We start from the raw sequence: 21,932 nt of genomic DNA on the forward strand, positions 1-21,932 counted from the left end.
AACTGTGGCAGCTTATTCACACTCCTCACTAAATCGTTCAAAGATTTTTATTAAAAATAAAGAGAAAAAGTATGAACACTTAGTGCTGGAATCTCAGAGAACCACCTGAACCAATGGAACATGAGGTGTAATGGGATAAATGTTAGCAGTGATCTGAATCTCTCCTGAAAAAAATATCAGTTTTATGCAAATTTCACTTCATATATAACTTCCAAAGTTCTGTATATTAAAAGTACAGTTAAGCATGAGTTCTTCCTGCCAATATAGAGAAAAGTGTCTCACATTTTTCTTCTCCATTTCCCCCCCAAACTTTCTGTAGAATTCTGAACCACTGAGGTAATTCTATTTATAAGGACATTTTCTTAATCCTTTTCTAAATGTCTGAAGTTGCACCTACATGTAAATTCATCACTAATTTCCCCCTACTTCTCTAAGATCCCAAGACTGAAGCACATCCCAATAGGATTCTCAGAACCTATGCCTCCCTGGGTTGATCTCACACAAAGGAAATGTTTTCACCAGTTGAGAGTCATTAATTCATGTTGAGACTCTGTCATACTCCATAGAAAGCCAGGATACAGCCAATGCAGAAAAGACTCTAGGACTAAGGGAGATGTAGTCTAAAGAGCCGGTCTTCACTACTATAAGAAAAAATGGAAAAAGTAAGTTGATAACAAATGCCCCGGGCAGAAATATTAGAAGCAGAGAAGTAAAGGTTTGCAGATTCTCAGTCCAGGAATTTCAGGAGGAAAAGCAGACACAGCCCCAGACCTGGGACAGGACATGTACCCGAGAAGCTGCCATTTCCTCTTCTTCCTCCTGCTCTGTCTTCTCTGGGGATGTTATGTTGCAAATTCACACCTGTGTCTTGAGATACGTTCAAAGGCATCCGGACAGCTCTTTAACCTGCAACCACCTCACCTAGACAGAAGGACCTTGAAAAGCTGAAAAGACCCACCTCTCCTGTTCTGTCTCAGGAAATATTCAGGAACAATCACTTCCTACCTGGAGACCAGCCTGCGAATTTACTTGTTGATTGTTCACTCCCCACAGAGAGCTCCTAACCCTCTGCTCACACAGACCATGTGAGCTGACTGACTTCCCTGGTCCAAATCCAGCTAGACCAATGCTGCTGCCTCTCCTCGGACTGAAGCCAGGCCTCAGCTCACAAATGGACCAGGAGCCATGTTCTTAAGCCGGGATCTCCCTCAGAATCCCCTGGAGCACTTCCTACACACCATACTGATGCCCCCACAGGACCAAGAGAACTCTGTGGGGAGGGCACCGGGGAGGTCACTTCCTGACACTGGTCACGTGACCCTGATGGGAAACAGATGGAAACCACTTGGCTAAGGATTCTTTCTGAATCATTTCAGTGAATACAAATCACTCAAGGCCAGGGCCCCACTCTAAGAAGCTATGAATCTGCAGGTCTGAGCTGCAGAAATAAGTCTTTACCAGGCTTCCCATATGTTCTGATGTTTCTTCCCCAAACCCACATTCAGACACCCAGAGCTCAAGCCCTCACACTCAGCACACCTGAGACCTCTCTGTAACGAGGATTTAGAATGGGAACTTCTGAGGGAGGTCAAGGCTAGAATCAGGCAGAGAAAGTTCCAGTATTTAGGGTTCAGGCCTTTCTAAGTGACCCTGGGTGAAGCGCTGTGGGCTCCTCAGGCTGAGTGTGGATGGGTCCATTCAAACCAGAGGAGCAGGATTCTGGTGAGCTCTGAGGGTGTCACTGAAGAGGGGCCTGTGAAGTACACCCTGGGGTTCAGCAAGACTGCTGGTCTCAAGGAAGTGGATCATCTAGCGCAGGTGCTCACAGGACTAGCTGATGTGAGTTCAAGGACCTGCAGGCTGCCTGCTCCCCAGACAGATGCTGAGAACAAAGATGCTGAGAACAAAGGACAACTGAAGCAGGTGAGTTCATGACTCTAGGTCCTGAGAGAATTCACAGCAAGCTCTGAGTGAGGTCAAGGATAGAAGTGAGCAGAGAAAGAGGCAGTAATTGGGGCTCAGGTTTTTATAAGAGGCCCTGAGTGAAGTGCTGTGGGCTCCCCAGGCTGAGTGTGGATGGGTCCATTCAGATCAAAAGGACTAGGATTTTGGTGGCTCTGTGAGGGTGGCATTGAAGGGGAGATTGTGAAATAGCCCTGGGGTTCAGCAAGCCTGCTGGTCTTAAGGAAGGGTGTCTTCTGGTGCAAGTGCTCACAGGACTGGCTGGTGTGAGTTCAAGGACCTGCAGGCTGCCTGCTCCCCAGACAGATGCTGAGGCAGCAACAGCATGGAGCAGTTCAGGGGAGTTCTCAACAGTACTCTGTATGATCCTTCTTATTAGAACCGTCACAATGTCCCTGCAGCTGCAGAGAGGGGAAAAAGTACAATGGAGAAATGATGGGAAATACATGATCAAATGATTTGAGGTTTAAGGACAGTAAGGAAACTGTTACAGATGCCATCCCACTGTGCTACCAAAGATTTCACTCTTATGTGCTCTTCCCTGCAACCTTAAATAAGATGGGAGAGGTTAACGGTGGTGGTAGGTTAACACTTCATTCATTCACACCAACTTTACCACAAGAAGCCATTCAGTTTTATTGATTAACATGTATGAACATCACACACAGTCAGAATAAAGCCTTTTATACTCCATTGTGTAACTTTGATTAAAAGACAGATTACAAGCATAAACAATATTCGTTCCTCTGATATAATGATCTGACAACTGTGATTTCTACGGTTACAAAATGGAGGCTAATCATTTAAGAAAGAAGACTTACAATAATTACAGGAATTTTCTGGGAAGGGTTTCCCATACATTTTAGGGTATCAGAGGTTATTTGAAATATGTTAAACATTCATAATTTCTGCTGATATTATAAAACACGTCAAGATTTCAGTGAACTGTCATTATATTAACCTTTAAAAGCATAACTTAATAACTTACATCTTTAGTATGTGGAATTATTCCCTGAACACTTACATCATGGTGACCTACAGGGATGTGTGACATGAATGACAAACACCACCATTTAGATGTTTACTGTACATGTTACATTACTGTGCCCTTAATCTTCTAATGGAGAATACATATAAATGATTTCTCCCTAGATAGAAGGGCTTCTCTCATCTTTGAGGTACCAACTATCAAAAACATAAGTTTGCATGCAGACTAGAAATGAATCATACCTTGGAGTAAGTAGAGAGTTGAACTACCTTCATTTTCAAATAATCACAAATCATGTCAGTATAAACAAGGATACATTGGTAATAATTGTACCTTTATAAACATCAACCTTTCATCTTGTGATCCACACTAACATATCAATTTTCTATCTGTTTTAACTGTTGATTACTATCTATAGTACTTCTCTGTAAGAGGAACTTCAGCAAACAGGATTGATGTAAAGTTTTCTAGTATGGATTTTCTGGTATTTATTTAGATTTCAATTTTCATTAAATCATTTTCTACACTTTTTTTTCTTTTACATTTATACATCACTCCATATCTTTCTTATATAAATGGTCTCGTGTTTTCCGACGTGTATGTTTAGGACAAACTTCTTCCATCGCTTATTTCATTATGAGGGTTTCTCTCCAGTATGTGCACTGAGATGCCTAGTGAGATGACTGCTATGCCTAAAGGCTTTTCCACATTCTTTACATTTATAAGGTTTCTCTCCTGTATGAAATAACTGATGTTGAGTAAAGCCATAGCGCTGGCTAAAGGCTTTGCCACAATCCTTACATTTATAAGGTTTCACTCTAGTATGAATTCGCTGGTGTTTAGTAAGAGTTGAGGATTGACTAAAGGCTTTTCCACATTCTTTACATTTATAAGGTTTCTCTCCAGTATGAATTCACTGGTGTTTGGTAAGAGTTGTGTTTTTATTAAATGCTTTTCCACATTCTTTACATTTATAAGGTTTCTCTCCAGTATGAATTATCTGGTGTTTAGTAAGAGTTGAGGATTGACTAATGGCTTTTCCACATTCTTTACATTTATAAAGTTTCTCTCCAGTATGAATTAACTGATGTTGAGTAAAGCCACTGCACTGGCTAAAGGCTTTGCCACAATCCTTACATTTATAAGGTTTCACTCCAGTATGAATTCGCTGTTGTTGAGTAAGATGTGAGTTTGTATTGAAGGCTTTCCCACATTCTTTACATTTATAAGGTCTCTCTCCAGTATGAATTCGCTGGCGTTGAGTAAGACCATAGCGCCGACTAAAGGCTTTGCCACAATCCTTACATTTATAAGGTTTCTCTCCAGTATGAATTTGCTGCTGGTGTCGAGTAAGACTTGAGTTCTGATTAAAGGCTTTGCCACACTTTACACATTTATAAGGTTTCTCGCCAATGTGAATTTGCTGATGGTGACAAAGATTTGAGAAATAGATAAACACTTTGCCACATTCGCTACATTTATAAGGTTTCCTGCCAGTATGGATTTGATGATGTTGACTAAGATTTGAATTCTGATTAAAGGCTTTGGCACATACTGTACGCTTGAAAGGTTTCCTTCCTGAACGTGTTTTCCTGTGTTTACTTATATTGGATGAGTTACTGAAGACTTTCCCACATTTATTACACTTGTAATGTTTCCGTGGATTCTGAATTCTCTGCTGCTTAATCAGATTTGAAGACTGATTAGAAACTTTACCATATTCACTACAATTGTAAGTTTTCTCTCCACTATGGATACTCTTATTTAGAGAAAGATCTGATGCTTGATAAAAGATATTCTTACATTTACTACTTTTAGAATCCTTGTGTGAAGATTGAGCTCCCTGATGTTCCATAAAGTTAGAGTCTTGTTCAAAGTTATGCCCAGGTTCATTGGATGAATAGACCTTCACTCCATCATGAATAATTGTGTAATTATTGGAGCTGGAGGTCTTACTTAAGGTCTGACTCATTTTATTACACATGGAATGTTCTTCCCTATTAACCATATCATGGGATGTATTGAACAATGCTGGTTGGATTACATCTCTTCCATTATCATCAACATTATCCATCTTGGAATGGAGAGAAAATATCTGTTTCTGGAAGAATAATGACTTCCTAATCACAGATCCCTCAAATTGATTATATTGTGAGTTTTTCCCATCATTTTTAGATTTCTGGTTTTCAGACATGTTTAAATGTATGTTGAATCGAAGCCTATGCTCAGAGTGGTTTGAAGAAGTATGTACAGTAGAGACTGGAGGACTTCCCAGATTTTCCACATTTCCTTTCAGAGAACAAGTATGTTTCAAAAAACAATGTAAATTTTTTCTGAAAAACGTACACTTCTCAGCAGATGTTGAAGACTGAAATGAGTGTTTCCCCCAATTTGACTCAAGTAGCTCATTTCGTTCTACAGTAATGTCTGCATTATGTGTAACTGTCTCAATTTGTTTATGTCCATGTAAACATCCTCTCTGTCCTTCACACGCCCTTGTATGTTCTGAGTCTTTCATTAATTGCAAGCTTCTGAGGTGACATCTTTCATATATTCCTAGGTTTGCTTTTGGGAACAAATCTTCTACCCTTGGTTTCTTTGGCATCAAATCCTGGGTGTCTTGAGGAGATATAGCTGAAAGATACCAAAGAAGAAGTGTTTTTACCTACTATTCTCAGTGAATCCCCTTAAAGATTTAGAGAAAATTGATGAACCCTTCGCTAGCGTAAAAATAAAATAGAGATGGGAGGATCAAGATGCCAGAGGATTAGGCAGACATGGACTTCATCTCTCTCCACAAATGCATCAAGCATACATCAGAAATGGAACACTTCTCACAGAGCCCAGCTGAACACTAGCAGAGGACCTTGGAAATCTAAAAGGACAAGAAAGATTCCTGCTGAGCTAGGTAGGGCAAAAGAAAGAAGAAAGAAAAAGAACAGGAAAGGAAATGGGATGGGGCCTGCAACCATGGGGGGATCTGAAGAGAGGAGACGTCTCCACCTCCGGGGAAGGCCCTCACTCGGGGAGCCCAGCTGGGACAGAAGGGGAGCCTCATCCTCTGTGGGAGGAGAATACGGCAGCAGTCAGAGGCAGCAAGACAGAGGAGACCTGCACACAGGGTACTGCCGCCAGCCCTGCCCACCCAGCCTGAGAGGGTGTCCACCACTGCAGACAAGGGCTGGGTGCTGGAATGGGGGGTCTGGAGAGCAGACCCAGGCAGAGGACTGCTGTGGGCTGTGAGGAGACGTCCTGTGGGAATGGCAGGGACGGAGGAGCTCTGCAAACAGGAATGCTTGGGGAGGAAGCCTGAACCACCCTAGAGCAGAGCGTCATTGCTGAGTCATGCCCCAAGCGAAGACCCACCATTGTTTGTAGCCTGTCTCCCCCTGTGCTGGTCCCTCCTCACGAGGCAGGAGGAAGGGCTCCATTAGGGTGGGTGCTCTCATGAACCCAGCTGTTGCCTCTTCCTCTGCGCCCCTCACTTCCAGGGTAGACTGGTGGACTCTGGGAAACCTCGGGAGCAGCGGCCTGTAGTTTATCCACATGCCCAGAGTGGGCTGAAGCACTGCTGAGCCCCAGGGTCTGGCAATTGAAGGAAGTAAAGCTGATATCTCCACTGGAAGTTGCACAAACTCGTTTCTATACCATCACAGCTGTCTTTGCAAACTCAGCACCTTTAGAACGTCTGAGTGGACAAGGACGGCTCCCCCAGTCACAGCAGGTGTAGCTGTAGCAACTGTAGACTTCCTGGGCTCCCACACTAGGGGGCAGGGCCAGGCCGGAGTCTGAGCTGCCCCCACAGCACCAAAGCAGGTCCAGCTCCATGATGAATGCAATCCTGGGCCCTGGCTTCAAGGATCTATGCTGGTGACCTGGTGAAAACAACATCTGCGAGGCACCAGGGCCATGTGCCAGGATACCCATGGGTGAGGTGGGGCCAAGGGCAGTGCCAACCAGGGTCACCCGAGACTCACCCAATGGGTGAAAGTGATGCACAGAACACATCCCAAGGGGAACATCCCCAGAGCAGCAATCCTCAGGGGCTTCTCTCCCGGGGGTGTGCTCCAATCCCACCTGCCTCCACACAGATCAGGATCACAGCAAAGAAACAGATCTGGGGGCTCTTTGCAACAAACCAGGGCGCAGACCCACCACAGACAGGGTGGTGACAGCCACAGAGCGAAGGGGAAGCTCCCCTCAATATCCAGGGCAGGCTCGGGTCACAGAAACAGCAGTCAAAAGTCCATCAAGGGGGTTAGGTCACAAACCTCTGGACCAACCTCACCCACCAGGGGACAGACACCAGGAGCAACAGGAACTAGGGTCCTGCAGCCTGCAGAACGGAGACCACACACGCAGAAGATGTGACAAAATGAGAGGACAGAGAAGTGTGTTGTAGAGGAAGGAGCAAGATCAAAACCTGCTTAGATAAAAACTAAGTGAAGATGAGAGAGGCAAGCAAATGATTACTTTTTGCTTAAAGTCCTCTTAAATTGAGACACCAAACATTTTCACAATGACTAGGTGCCTACTAATCCTTTCATTTACTTCTTTTCACCTGTGTTTTTATTTGAGAATGTTCTATTAGATGTTTGAATCTAAAAATCATAAATGATATGACATAGAACTACTGTCCTAGCAAGTGAGGACATATAAGATAGAGGCCAGGGAAGCTCATGACGAACAAGATAAGTTAACAAAGTAGTAGTTCTTAAGAAATTAAATAAGAAGTGAGACTTTAGAAATATGATGGATCTAAAAATAAAAAAAATATGATGGAAACACATGGGACTCTACTCAGTACTCTTTGGAGACCTAACTGGGGAGGAAATCTAAAACAGGGTGGCTGTATGTATGTATAATTGATAATGGTTTCTGTACAGCAGCAGAACTTTGTAAAACAGCTACACTCCACTAAGAATTTAATAAAAAGATTTCTATATTTTATCAAAAAATCTTACCATTTTGAAACAACCATGACAAATATGGAAAATGTTCTAAGTTCTTATGCCAATGTATTTTAAAATTCTTTGAGGTAATTGAATATATTAAAGTGTTTTACCATTCAGGAATTGGGACAAATACACTTAGGTATTTAACATGAGTTCATATAAAGAGAAGACAAACTTTAAAGCAACCATGAGACTTTCATTTTCCCATTTTAGGGAGGTTTTGCTTTATGCAGTGAAGACATTACTTAAGTTTGAAATGAATAAGGGCATATCTGCAGTTTCCAGTGGATTGGAAACTATAAATGAGAAAAACAAACAAACAAAAAAAACAAACCTGTCCCAACTATTCCTAGGACTTTGGCAGTATGTCTATGACTCCACTTACACAGTTCTGTTTAAAGGTAGGAACAAACTTTAAAAGGAGTATCATATAGTCGCTCAGAAGTGTGCACAGTTTTCCTAGGATCCCCAAGAAATGAAAGAGCAGCCAGCTCATGCAGGTTGTCACAGGCCAAGAGGAGAATTTTAGTTCTCACTGTGAGTGAGAAAAGCAATCACTGGAGATGAATTCATGAATGATTCAAGAGACAGAATGGGGCAGGTGATAGCCATCTATGACAGCAACAGAAATAAACCCAGACTTCTCCAAAAGCATTTCCACTGAAGCAGATCTTCCCAAACCACATGATACAGGATGACTTCCTCACTGATCCTCACAGAATCAACTAAACGTATATATAGCCACTCTGTTTTAGATTTCCTTCCCAGGCAGGTCTCTCTCAGTGTACCTCTCAGCTGAGTCATCGGCTCCATCCATTCACACCTACCTGGGTATATGCCTGTTGTCTGCATTCTCCTTATATTCCTGAGATCCTTCATTTGCTCCAGAAAGATGACCAAGTCTGGCTTACAGACCACAAGACCTGTTCATCAAAGAAAGGAATATTTGTTGTGCTAGAGATTCATCAGTTTCGAATCCAATATGTATTCAGGCGAGAAGAGAATGCATGGGTGAATGTTAAAAGAATCCAGGGAATGATTCCCCAAATACTTCCCCCCTCCCCCAAATACTTTATTGAAAGTACCTATATAACGCTAACTAATACAAAAAGTAAGGTCCTGAGATTCTGGTCAAGTGCCACTAAGGCAAAAGTAAGTAGTGGAAATGTGAAATTAAGAGAAGGTACAACTATTTAATACCACAGAACTTACACAATTACCAATGACCTAGAAGGAGGCAGATTACATAAAGGAAGATAAAGGTTACAAGAATTACGAATCATCATAATGAAGACTTTCTTTCTAAACTCACAGATACTCATTTCCACCTACAAAGCAGAGATCTGAAACAAATGTGCGGAGCAGAAACTTTCAGAAGACATTCTAGAAATGAAGGAACCAAAACCCTGAGGTTTAGATAAGTGATTCTGGAAGGCAGTTGTCCTCACCCAAGGAAGCCAGGTTCCTATAGTTCTCTACCATCACGTCCGTGTACAATTCCTGCTGACCGAGGTCCAGGCATTCCCACTCCTCTTGAGTGAAGTCTATGGCCACATCCCGGAAGGTCAGCCGCCACTGAAATACAAAGTACAGATACCATGTGGCCGTGGGAAGACTTCCTAATGTGACCCATGATGGAAACAGCAAATTCAGAGACCTGGTTTTCCTTTAGGCGAGTGGCTGCTATTACACAAGAATATAACTTTTACACAGTAGTATTTTCTTTTTTTGGGTGTTAATTCTAGAAAGTCTTGTAGGTCTTCATAGAACTATTTAACTTCAGCTTCTTCAGCATTACTGTTTGGGGCATAGACTTGGATTACCGTGATATAGAATGGTTTGCCTTGGAAATGAACAGTGATCATTCCGTCTTTTTGAGATTGCATCCAAGTACTGCATTTCAGACTCTCTTGTTGACTATGATGGCTACTCCATTTCTTCTAAGGGATTCCTGCCCACAGTAGTAGATATGATGGTCATCTGAGTTAAATTCACCCATTCCAGTCCATTTTAGTTTGCTGATTTCTGAAATGTCGATGTTCACTTGCCATCTCCTGTTTGATTGCTTCCAATTTACCTTGATTCATGGACCTAACGTTCCAGGTTCCTATGCAGTATTGGTCTTGACAGCATCGGACCTTGCTTCCATCACCAGTCACATCCACAACTGGATGTTGTTTTTGCTTTGTCTCCGGCTCTTCATTCTTTCTGGAGTTATTTCTCCACTGATCTCCAGTAGCATATAGGGCACCTACCAACCTGGGGAGTTCATCTTTTTGCCATTTCATACTGTTCATGGGGTTCTCAAGGCAGGAATACTGAAGTGTTTGGCCATTCCCTTCTCCAGTGGACTACATTTTGTCAGAACTTTCCACCAGATTTGGGTGGCCCTGCACAGCATGGCTCATAGTTTCATTAAGTTAGACAAGGCTGTGATCCATGTGATTAGATTGGTTAGTTTTCCAAGATTGTGGTTTTCAACTTGTCTACCCTCTGATGGAGAAGGATAAGAGGCCTATGGGAGCTTCCTGATGGGATAGACAGACTGAGGGGGAAACTGGGTCTTGTTCTGGTGGGCAGGGCCATGCTGCGTTATTCTTGAATCCAATTTTCTCTTGATGGGTGGAGCTGTGTTCCCTCCCTGCTATTTACCTGGGGTCAAACTATGGTTGGTTTCCCTGGTGGCTCAGATGGTGAAGCGTCTGCCTGCAATGTGGAAGACCTGGGTTTGATCCCTGGGTTGGGCAGATCCCCTGGAGAAGGAAATGGCAACCTACTCCAGTACTCTTGCCTGGAAAACTCCATGGACAGAGGAGCCTGGTAGGCTATAGTCCATGGGGTCACAAAGAGTAGGACACGACTGAGTGACTTCACTCACTAAACTATGGTTGAGGGAATGAAGATAATGGTGACCTTCCTCAAAAGCTCCCATGCATGCACTGCTAGTCTGTGCCCCCAACCCTGCAGCAGGCCACCACCAACCCTTCTAGAATTAACACCCCCCAAAAATGTAGTTTTCATTATAGGGGACTGGAATGCAAAAGTAAGAAGTCAAGAAACACCTGGAGTAACAGGCAAATTTGGCCTTGGAGTACAGAATGAAGCAGGGCAAAGGCTAATAGAGTTCTGCCAAGGGAATGCAGTGGTCATAGCAAACGCCCTCTTCAAACTACACAAGAGAAGACTCTACACATGGACATCACCAGATGGCCAAAACTAAAATCAGATTGATTATATTCTTTGCAGCCAAAGATGGAGAAGCTCTATACACTCAGCAAAAATAAGACTGGGAGCTGACTGTGGTTCTGATCATGAACTCCTTCTTGCCAAATTCAGACTTAAATTGAAGGAAGCAGGGAAAACCACTGGACCATTCAAGTATGACCTAACGATTATACAGTGGAATGGGAAATAGATTTAAGGGACTAGATCTGTTAGATAGAGTGCCTGATGAACTATGGATGGAGGTTCGTGGTGACATTGTACAGGATCATCAAGACCATCCCCAAGAAAAAGAAATGCAAAAAAGCAAAATGGCTGTCTGAGGAGGTCTTACAAATAGCTGTAAAAAGAAGAGAAACCAAAAGCAAAGGAGAAAAGGGAAGATATACCCATTTGAATGCAGAGTCCCAAAGAATAGCAAGGAGAGATAAGAAAGCCTTCCTCAGCAATCAGTGCAAAGAAATAGAGGAAAATGACAGAATGGGAAAGACTAGAGATCTCTTCAAGAAAATGAGAGATACCAAGGGAATATTTCATGCAAAGATGGGCTCGATAAAGGACAGAAATGGTATGGACCTAACAGAAGCAGAAGATATGAAGAAGAGGTGGCAAGAATACACAGGAGAACTGCACAAAAAAGATCTTCACGAGCCAGATAATCATGATGGTGTGATCCCTCACCTAGAGCCAGATATCCTGCAATGTGAAGTTAAGTGGGCCTTAGAAAGCATCACTTCGAACAAAGCTAGTGGAGGTGATGGAATTCCACTTGAGCTATTTCAAATCCTGAAAGATGATGCTGTGAAAGTGCTGCACTCAATATGCCAGCACATTTGGAAAACTCAGCAGTGGCCACAGGACTGGAAAAGGTCAGTTTTCATCCCAATCTCTAGGAAAAGCAATGCCAAATAATGATCAAAGTACTGCACAACTGCACTCATCTCACATGCTAGCAAAGCAATGCCCCAAATTCTACAAGCCAAGTTTCAACAACGTGAACCATGAACTTCCAGATGTTCAAGCTGGTTTTAGAAAAGGCAGAGGAACCAGAGATCAAATTGCCAGCATCCGCTGGATCATCGAAAAAGCAAGAGAGTTGTGCTTGTGTTTCCTCAAGCGAAATAGAAAAAGCATCTATTTCTGCTTTATTGACTATACCAAAGCCTTTGACTGTGTGGATCACAATAAACTGTGGAAAATTATGAAAAAGATGGGAATACCAGACAATCTGACTTGTCTCTTGAGAAACCTGTATGCAGGTTAGGAAGCAACAGTTAGCACTGGACATGGAAGAAGAGACTGGCTCCAAATGGGAAAAGGAGTGCGTCAAGGCTGTATATTGTCACCCTGCTTACTTAACGTATATGCAGAGTATATCATGAGAAAACTGGGCTGGAAGAAGCACAAGCCAGAATCAAGATTGCCGGGAGAAATATCAATAACCTCAGATATGCAGATGACACCACCCTTGTGGCAAAAAGTGAAGAGGAACTAAAAAGCCTCTTGATGAATGTGAACGAGAGTGAATGTGAACCCTAACCCTAACCCTAACCCTAACCCTAAACCTAACGAGAGTGAAAGTTTAAACATAAACTTCTGACTCAACATTCAGAAAACTAAGATCATGGCGTCTGGTCACATCACTTCATGGGAAATAGATGGGGAAACAGTGGAAACAGTGTCAGACTTTATTTTTTGCGCTCCCAAATCACTGCAGATGGTGATTGCAGCCATGAAATTAAAAGACGCTTACTCCTTGGACGGAAATTATGGCCAATCTGGATAGCACATTTAAAAGCAGAGACATTACTTTGCTGACAAAAGTCCCGCTAGTCAAGGCTGTGGTTTTTCCAATAGTCATGTATGGATGTGAGAGTTGGACGGTGAAGAAAACTGAGCGCCGAAGAACTGTTGCTTTTGAACTGTGGTGTTGGAGAAGACTCTTGAGAGTCCCTTGGACTGCAAGGAGATCCAACCAGTCCATCCCAAAGGAGATGAGTCCTGGGTTTTCATTGGAAGGATTGATGTTGAAGCTGAAACTCCAATACTTTGGCTACCTCATGCAAAGAGTTGACTCATTGGAAAAGACCCTAATGCTGGGAAGGATTGGGGTCAGGAGGAGAAGGGAAAAACAGAGGATGAGATGGCTGGATTGCATCACCGACTCGATGGACATGGGTTTGGTTAGACTCTGGGAGCTGGTGATGGACAGGGAGGCCTGGCGTGCTGTGATTCATGGGTTTGCAAAGAGTTGGACACGACTGAGCGACTGAACTGAACTGAACTGAATATATGTCTGACAGTTTTTCAGAGTCTCCAATGTGCAACAGAGATAATTTAAAATGAATAACGTTGCTGTTGTGTCGTTTGACAAATACTTTAACAGACATTCTTTAAAGGGCAGAGCCGAAATGTTATTTCACTTGATGGACTCTAGACTTTAATAAAACACAGACAAATATACAGAGACAACTCTAATGAAAGTTAATAGAAACGTCTGTATTTGTAAATCATACTAAAAACGAGAAAAATGTTAGTTACTCCGTTGTGTCCTACTCTTTGGGACCCCAGGGACTATAGCCTGCCAGGCTTCTCTGTCCATGGGCGTCTCCAGGCTAGAATACTAGAATGGGTAGCCATTCCCTTCTCCAGGGGATCTTAGGGGAAAAAAAAGAAAAAAAAAAAATTTGATGTAATCATGCTAACATGTTTATACACAAAGACGTATACTACAATGAGACTACATACTCAGTAATAGTAATAGAGAAAAACTGTCATGTCAACACTATCAGGATAATTTCTAACTGATTAACAATATATATAAATATTTGAGGATGATATTATTTTAATTTTTAAAAATAGACTAGGGTAAAGACATATTCAACAATATAAAATAAAGTGGAGCTCTGGTTCTGAATTTCTAAATTTCCTGGAAGCCTGTATCATTTTCACTGAACTATATTTTAGAACTTGACACAGGGGAAGAAAAAGAAAACAAAAAAGAACCAACCACTTAACACTGTTGAACTTAGATTAGCACTAATATGATTCTTGTAAACATTTTGGAAAATACAGAAATAGGATGAAACTATGTCTGTGATGTGAGCGTGGAGTGGACTGGAAATGATAAGACCGAGGCTTGAGTGATGAAAACCCCCACTCCCCAAACCCAGCATCTCTCCTAAACACATGTGAGTGTTGTCAACTACAAACTGGCACTTGCCAAGAGTATTGCCAGCAACCGAACAACAACAAGGGCGTTTGTCATCTGCCTCTGTGGAAAATGAACCCTATGGTGCTTCAAGTGCTGACTTCAATCGCCCCTGAGGGAGTTCAGGTTGCATTGAGGCACTCTGCTCCAGGGAATCTGGTGGAACAGGTCTTTTTTTCAGGAGCTGATTTCATGACCCCAATCCTTGCATCTCTTCATATCTGTGTGGGCTGGGGTTAGTCACTTAGTTGTACTCTGTCTGTGGGCATTCTCCAGGCAAGGATACCAGAGTGGGTAGCCACGCCCTCCTCGAGGGATCTTCGCAACCCATGGATCAAACCAAGGTCTCCCGCATTGCAGGAAGATTCTTTAGCATCTGAGCCATCAGGGAAGCCCTTTCACATCTAGAAAAGCACTAAATCACTGAACGGTGACATCAGCTCCTCACGACTGGCAGAAAAGCTTTTCTAAAGTAAATGCTTGACTGCGCTGAACTCCCCCTTCACTAAAAGCTTATATACTGACCTTCCCCGCTGCCTCTTTAGTGCAGTCTCTCAGAGTTATCTGAGGTGCTGTCTCCTGGGTTGCTGTCCTTATTTTGCTCTAAATAAAACTTAACTCACAATTCTCAAGTTGTGTGTCTGTTTTAGCCAACAGTGTTCATTGTTCAAAGGGAAGAGAAACCAAGATGATAAAGAGTTTCCCACTAACTGTGATAGTTGCGCATATCCCTCAGTTTTTCTTTCCAAGACCCTTTTTGAAGACAGAAAAAAAAAAAAAAAAAAAAGAAATGCACTGGAATCTCACAGAAGCACCTGAACCAGTGAACATCTGAGGTCATGGGATAAGAAGTCCATGGAAAAATGCGTTATCACTGTCAGGTATTTTAGCAATATTATGAAAACCGTGATCTCAACCTATTATGAAAAATATCATTTTATGCAAATTCTACTGCTTATATACCTCGCATGATCTGGAAACTAATAGTACATTTAATAGTAAGTTTTTCTTATCGATATAGAGGCTAGTCATTGTACTTTCTTCATTTCTGAAAATTTTCTGAAAAACTGCTGAGTTCACGCTACTTTAAGGGCATTTTAAAGTCCTGTTCTAAAGAACTGAATTGCATCCACATGTAAACTCATCATGGCATTTCCCCTACTTCCCTAGGATCCCAACACCGAACCACATTCCAACGGGAGTCTCAGACACCTGTGTTCATCTCTCACAAAGGGAATATATTCACCAGTTGAAAGTCACTAATTCATGTCGAAGATTCATCAGGACAGAAAGAAGAAAAGGCTGTGGGACACAAGCGAGAAGCAGGCTAAAGAGCCGTTCTTCACGATTATAAGAAAAAAAGAAAAAAGTGGAAGTTGACAACAAATCCCCAGGGAGAAAAACTGGAATCAGAGAAGTAAAGGTTTGCGGATTCTCAGTCCAGGCATTTCAGGAGGAAAAGCAGACACAGCCCCAGACCCGGGACAGGACGTTTACCTGAGAAGCTGCCATTTCCTCCTCTTCCTCCTGCTGTGTCTCTTCTGGGGATATTATGCAGCAAAAACACGTCTACGTATTGAGAAAACAGCATCCACACAGCTCTTTCACCTGCAACTGCTGCAGTGAAAAAGAAGAAAGAGTTTTCTTGTTTCTCTCTCCCTTTTCCGAGCTCTTTGTTCACTTTCTCTGTTCCTGAGCTGTAGTGGGTTATCAAGATGAAGCTGATATGATAATCACATCCTGGGTTTGGTGCTCATTGTCCCCACTCTCTTTGCTGACTACTCCTGCTATTTCTTCTATTTTTCACATTAGAGTGAGCAGGCCACAGAACAATTCACAAGAGAACATGGACCCAACTTCCAAGCAACCTGACTCTGACTCTGAGGACGTTTAAAACTATGCAGGAGGCAGACCTTTCAAGAGCCCTGAGCTTGAGCCCTCAGCTCTGCCTGCCCCAGAGCTCTGGAGGGAGGATTTAGGGCGGGAACTTCTAGAAACAAAGAACCTCAGCCTGATTCCCTGGGGAGGGGCTCTTTCTCAGATGGGTGTGGCCTGTGCCTGTGCCCTTGGAGGAGGGGAGGGGAGGGGTGAGTGTTTGGTGGGAATCACCTGGGGGCCCTGGGTTCCTGGGGGCCCTGGGTTCCTGCAAGGCTTTGCTCTCAGGATTCTAGGAAAGATGGCCTGAGTCCTTAGGTTTTTTGTTGTTTTTACTCCCTTCTGTAACCTGGGGACACTGGTTTTCACAAAATGATTTGCACTGTGAACACCTCTGTGCAGGTGGGGGGCCTCCTACTTCAGAGACAAGGGGCCTGGAGGTGTTTCCATCACAGCTTTCTTTAAAAATAAACCAGAGGCAGCAGTGGACTTTGGGTTAACAGTCTATGGGCAGGGACAGATGCCTTTCAAAATGATGCCCTAAAAGCTATCTGATGACCAACCAAAGAAATAATGATCAGTGTTATGTCATTAGTGAACTTACCCATAAATTAATCCATGAAAGGGATTCTCTGGTGGTTCAGATGATAAAGAGTCTGCCTGCAAATTAGGAGACCCAAGTTTGATCCCTGGGTCAGGAAGATCCCCTGGTGAAGAAAATGGCAACCTTCTCCAGTATTCTTGCCTGGAGAATCGATGGATGGAGGAGCCTGGAGGGCTACAGTCCATAGGGTTACAAAGAGTCAGACATGACAGAGCGACTTCAATTTCACTTTCACTTTCAACACAGCAAAATGTTGCTGCTCTACCTCATGTTTGTATTTCTAGGTTTTATGAATCATCTGCCACAGTTTGTTCTCTGCTCTTTTTAAATAGCTCTATTCTCTCACATCTTTCAGGGATAACTGACTAAGGAAAAATTAAATAGAGGAGCATATCCATTTTTCTAAGTGTCTATTCTAAAATGTATTCAGTGTGCATGTACCAGTACCAATATCTTAGATGATTCAGTTTCACAGCAGAAATGAGAGTAAGGTACAGAGATCTCCCATATACATCCTGTTCCCACACATAGACAATCTCCCTACTTATCTTTCCCCACCTGAAGATACCTTTGTGGCACTGATGAATCTACACAGACATTAAGTAAAGTTTCTAGTTTCACCTCATGTTTGTCTTTTAGGGATGTGCACAGACATCCTGGAATGTGAAGTCAAGTGGGCCTGAGGAAGCATCACTCCAAACAAAGCTAGTGGACATGATGGAATTCAAGCGGAACTATTTCAAATTTTAAAAGACGATGCTGTGAAAGTGTTGCATTCGATATGCCAGCAAATTTGGAAAACTCAGCAATGGCCACAGGACTGGAAGAGGTCAGTTTTCATTCAATTCCAAAGAGAGGCAATGCCAAAGCATGCTCAAACTACCACACAATTGAACTCATCTCACAGGCTAGCAAAGTAGTGTTCAGAATTCTCCAAGCCAGGCTTCAACAATACGTGAACCACGATCTTTCAGATGTTCAAGCTCGTTTTAGAAAAGGCACAGGAGTCAGCTATCAAATTGACAACATCTGCTGGATCATTGAAAAAGCAAGAGATTTCTGAAGAAACATCTATTTCTGCTTTTTTGACTATGCCTAAGCCTTTGACTATGTGGATCACAGTCAACTGGAAAATTCTGAAAGAGATGGGAATAACAGACCACCTGACCTGCCTCTTGAGAAATCTGTGTGCAGGTCAGGAAGCAACAATTAGAACTGGACATGGAACAACAGACTGGTTCCATGTAGGAAAAGGAGAACGTCAAGGCTGTCTATTGTCTCTGTCATTATTTAACTTCTATGCAGAGGACATCATGAGAAATGCTGGGCTGGAAGAAGCACAAGCTGGAATCAAGACTGCCGGGAGAAATATCAATAACCTCAGATATGCAGATGACACCACCCTTATGGCAGAAAGTGAAGAACTAAAGATCCTCTTGATGAAAGTGAAAGAGGAGAGTGAAAAAGATGGCTTAAAGCTCAATATTAAACAAACTAAGATCACGGAAATTGGTCCCATCACTTCATGGCAAATAGATGGGGAAACAGTGGAAACAGTGACAGACTTTATTTTTGGGGACTTCAAAATCACTGCAGACGGTGACTGCAGTCATGAAATTAAAAGATGCTTACCCTTTGGAAAGAAAGTTATGACCAACCTAGACATCATACTAAAAAGGAGAGAGATTACGTTGCCAACAAAGGTCTGACTAGTTAAGGCTATGGTTTTTCCAGTGGTCATATATGGATGTGACAGTTGGACTATAAAGAAAGCTGAGCACCCAAGAATTGATGCTTTTGAGCTGTGGTGTTCGAGAAGACTCTTGAGAGTCCCTTGGACTGCAAGGATATCCAACCAGTCCATCCTCAAGGAGATCAGTCCTGGGTTTTCATTGGAAGGACTGATGTTGAAGCTGAAACTCCAATACGTTGTCCACCTGATGCGAAGAACTGACTCATTGGAAAAGACGCTGATGCTGGGAAAGATTGAAGGTGGGAGGAGAAGGGGAGAACAGAGGATGAGATGGTTGGATGGCATCACCAACTCAACGGATATGAGTTTGAGTTAACTCTGGGAGTTGGTGATGGACAAGGAGGCCTGGCGTGCTGTGGTCCACGGGGTCTCAGAGTCAGACATGACTGAACAACTGAACTGACTGACTCTATGGGTCTGGGCAAATTTATAACTTGTGTCCACTACAACAGTTTAACACAATGATTTCTTGGTCCTGAACTCAGGGTATTCATAGCCCCTCCTTTAAAACCCATGGCAACCCCTGACCATTTTAATCTCTTCTACATTCCTGACTAGATTCTCAAGTGGCTCTGTGGTAAAAAATCCACCTGCCATTGCAGGTGACCCAAGTGATGTAAGTTCAATTCTTGGGTAAGGAATTCCCTGGAAAAATAAATTACCACCGACTCCAGTGTTCTTTCCTGGGAAATCTCATAGACAGAGGTACCTGGCAGGCTACAGCCCATTGGGCCCCAAAGACTCAGACACAATGGAGCACATAAGAACATTTAGCTACACCAAAATACCATATTGTAAAAATCATACTTTTTGTAGCATTTTCCGATGGGCTTCCTTCACATAGTAAAATGCATGGAATGATCGTCCATGTATTTTACACCTTGAAAGTTTAATACAAAAAAGCTTAATATCTGCACTTCTAGCCTGCTTATTAAATAGGTTCACCAATAACATTTTCTAGATTCATATACATATATAGGATTAATACCATATAGGTTAATACCTTATTTTCACGAATGTAGAGATTAGACCTGTGGACACAGCGGTAGAATGAGAGGGGGCCCAATTGAGAGAAGAGCCTTGACATTTATTCACCACAATGTGTAAAACAGGTAGCAGGTGGGAAGCTGCTCCACAGCACAGAGAGCTCAGCGCGGGGCTCTGTGATGGCTAGAGGGGTGAGACGGAGGTCGCGGGAGGGAGGTTCGAGACAGAGTGGGTGTGCATATAACTATGGTGATTGATGAAGTTGTCCAGCAGAATCTAACACAACATTGTAAAGCAATTATATTCCAAAAAATATATATTCATCTCAAAAGAAAAAAGAAAAACCAGACATAACGCAGTGCTTAGGAACCCCCCTGACAGTGCGGGGCCCTCGGGCCTCATTCCTGGTCCAGGAATACCCCACGCGCTCTGGGAAGAGGAAGCCTGTGCGCCTCAGCTGGTGAGGCTGGGTGGGGGTGGGGGCGACTTGGTCCTTTAGATGGGCACGAGGCAGAAGAGAGAGGCTCAGCATCGCTAAACAATAAGAAATGCAGAGCAAACCGACAGGGATACATCACCTCCTGACAGTCAGAGTAACAACTAGCAGAAAGCCCACTAATAATGTCATAAACGCGGAAGAGGCTTGGAGATCAGGGAACCTCCTGAATGGCTGGAGGGAGTGTAAGCGGGTGCAGTCACTTGGGAGGACAGTGTGGAAGTTCCTTAAAAACATAACCTCCTGACATTTAAGGAAATGAATTCCCAGAACAGTAGACAAAATAGATTAATTGACAAATTTATAAGATTTGCAGTTTTTAGTAAATCATCTGCAATTCTGAAATGACCAGTTGTGAACTAGAATTTTTAAATTCTTTAAGTAAATGTGTATGAATACACACACACTCGCATGTTCCTTGTGTTTCTCACGGCTAGCATTTATACCTTCAGATATTTATTTATTCTATTCAATGTATGTTATATAAATTATATAACATATATACTTTCAGATATTTATATATTGCCTTCAATGTATGTCACAGCCATGAGAAAACTGTTCCTTTAATCCAAGGCAAGAAACATGTGGTAAGAATTAAACAGGGTCAAATATTATAAATCTTAGTTCAGAATTTTACGATCCTGGCTTTTTTTTTTTTTCTTTTTTTTTTTCATCATGGCTTTTAAGTATTCTTTTGACAAATGTTAAATTTACATTTGCTTAAATGAGCCCATGAAAAGTCTTACTTAGCTCAATAGAAGAACAAAGGACAACTGAAGCAGGTGAGTTCATGACTCTAGGTCCTGAGAGAATTCACAGCAAGCTCTGAGTGAGGTCAAGGATAGAAGTGAGCAGAGACAGAGGCAGTAATTGGGGTTCAGGTTTTTATAAGAGGCCTGGGTGAAGTGCTGTGGGCTCCCCAGGCTGAGTGTGGATGGGTCCATTCAGACCAAAAGGACTAGGATTTTGGTGGCTCTGTGAGGGTGGCATTGAAGGGGAGCTTGTGAAGTAGCCCTGGGGTTCAGCAAGCCTGCTGGTCTAAGGAAAGGGGTCTTCCAGTGCAAGTGCTCACAGGACTGGCTGGTGTGAGTTCAAGGACCCGCAGGCTGCCTGCTGCCCAGACAGATGCTGAGGCAGCAACAGCATGGAGCAGTTCAGGGTAGCTCTCAACATTACTCTGTATGATCCTTCTTATTAGAACCATCACAATGTCCCTGCGGTTAAAGAGGGGAAAAGTACAATGGAGAAATGATGGGAAATACATGATCTAATGATTTGAAACTTAAGGGCAGGAAGGAAACTAATTGTTACAGACTTCACCCATCTATGCTACCGAAGAGTTTCTCGTTAGGTATTCTTTCCTGCAACCTTCAATTGCTAGGCTAACACTTCATTCATTACATACCAACATTTACACAAGAAAACATTCAGTTTTATTGATTAATATGTATGCTTATCACACACAGAATAAAACCTTTTACACTCCGCTATGAAACTTTGCTTAAAATATAGATTATAAGCATAAACAATGATAATCGTTCCCCTGATACAATGATCTGAGAACTACGATTTCTATGTTTACAAAAGGGAGGCTATTCATTTAAGAAAACGTACACTAATTACATGACTTCTCTGGGAAGGGTTTTCCGTACATTTCGAGGGTAGCAGAGATGTCTTTAATTGAAATACGTCAGCTGATATTCATGACTTCTGTTCATATTATAAAATACATCAAGATTTTAGTGAACTGTCATTATATTTTACTTTAAAAGCAAGTGATGTAACTATTGAAAATGGACATCTTACTTTAATCTGTGGAATTATTCCCTGAACACTTACATCATGGTGACTTACAGGGATGTGTGACATGAATGACAAA

General features: G+C 42.4%; 1 protein-coding gene across 1 annotated transcript; it reads right to left on the bottom strand.

Annotated features, from left to right (window-relative positions):
* Positions 1 to 3,584: 3,584 nt before the first annotated feature.
* Positions 3,585 to 21,897, bottom strand: LOC133055194 (zinc finger protein 283-like). Its single transcript, XM_061140624.1, is given in 6 exon segments — positions 3,585 to 4,528; positions 8,733 to 8,828; positions 9,354 to 9,480; positions 19,937 to 20,050; positions 21,126 to 21,267; positions 21,893 to 21,897. Coding segments are annotated over 6 exon segments (1,428 nt in total).
* Positions 21,898 to 21,932: the final 35 nt, after the last annotated feature.

This window comes from Dama dama, chromosome 4 (genome assembly GCF_033118175.1).
Source record: "Dama dama isolate Ldn47 chromosome 4, ASM3311817v1, whole genome shotgun sequence".
NCBI classification, from domain to species: Eukaryota; Metazoa; Chordata; class Mammalia; order Artiodactyla; family Cervidae; genus Dama; species Dama dama.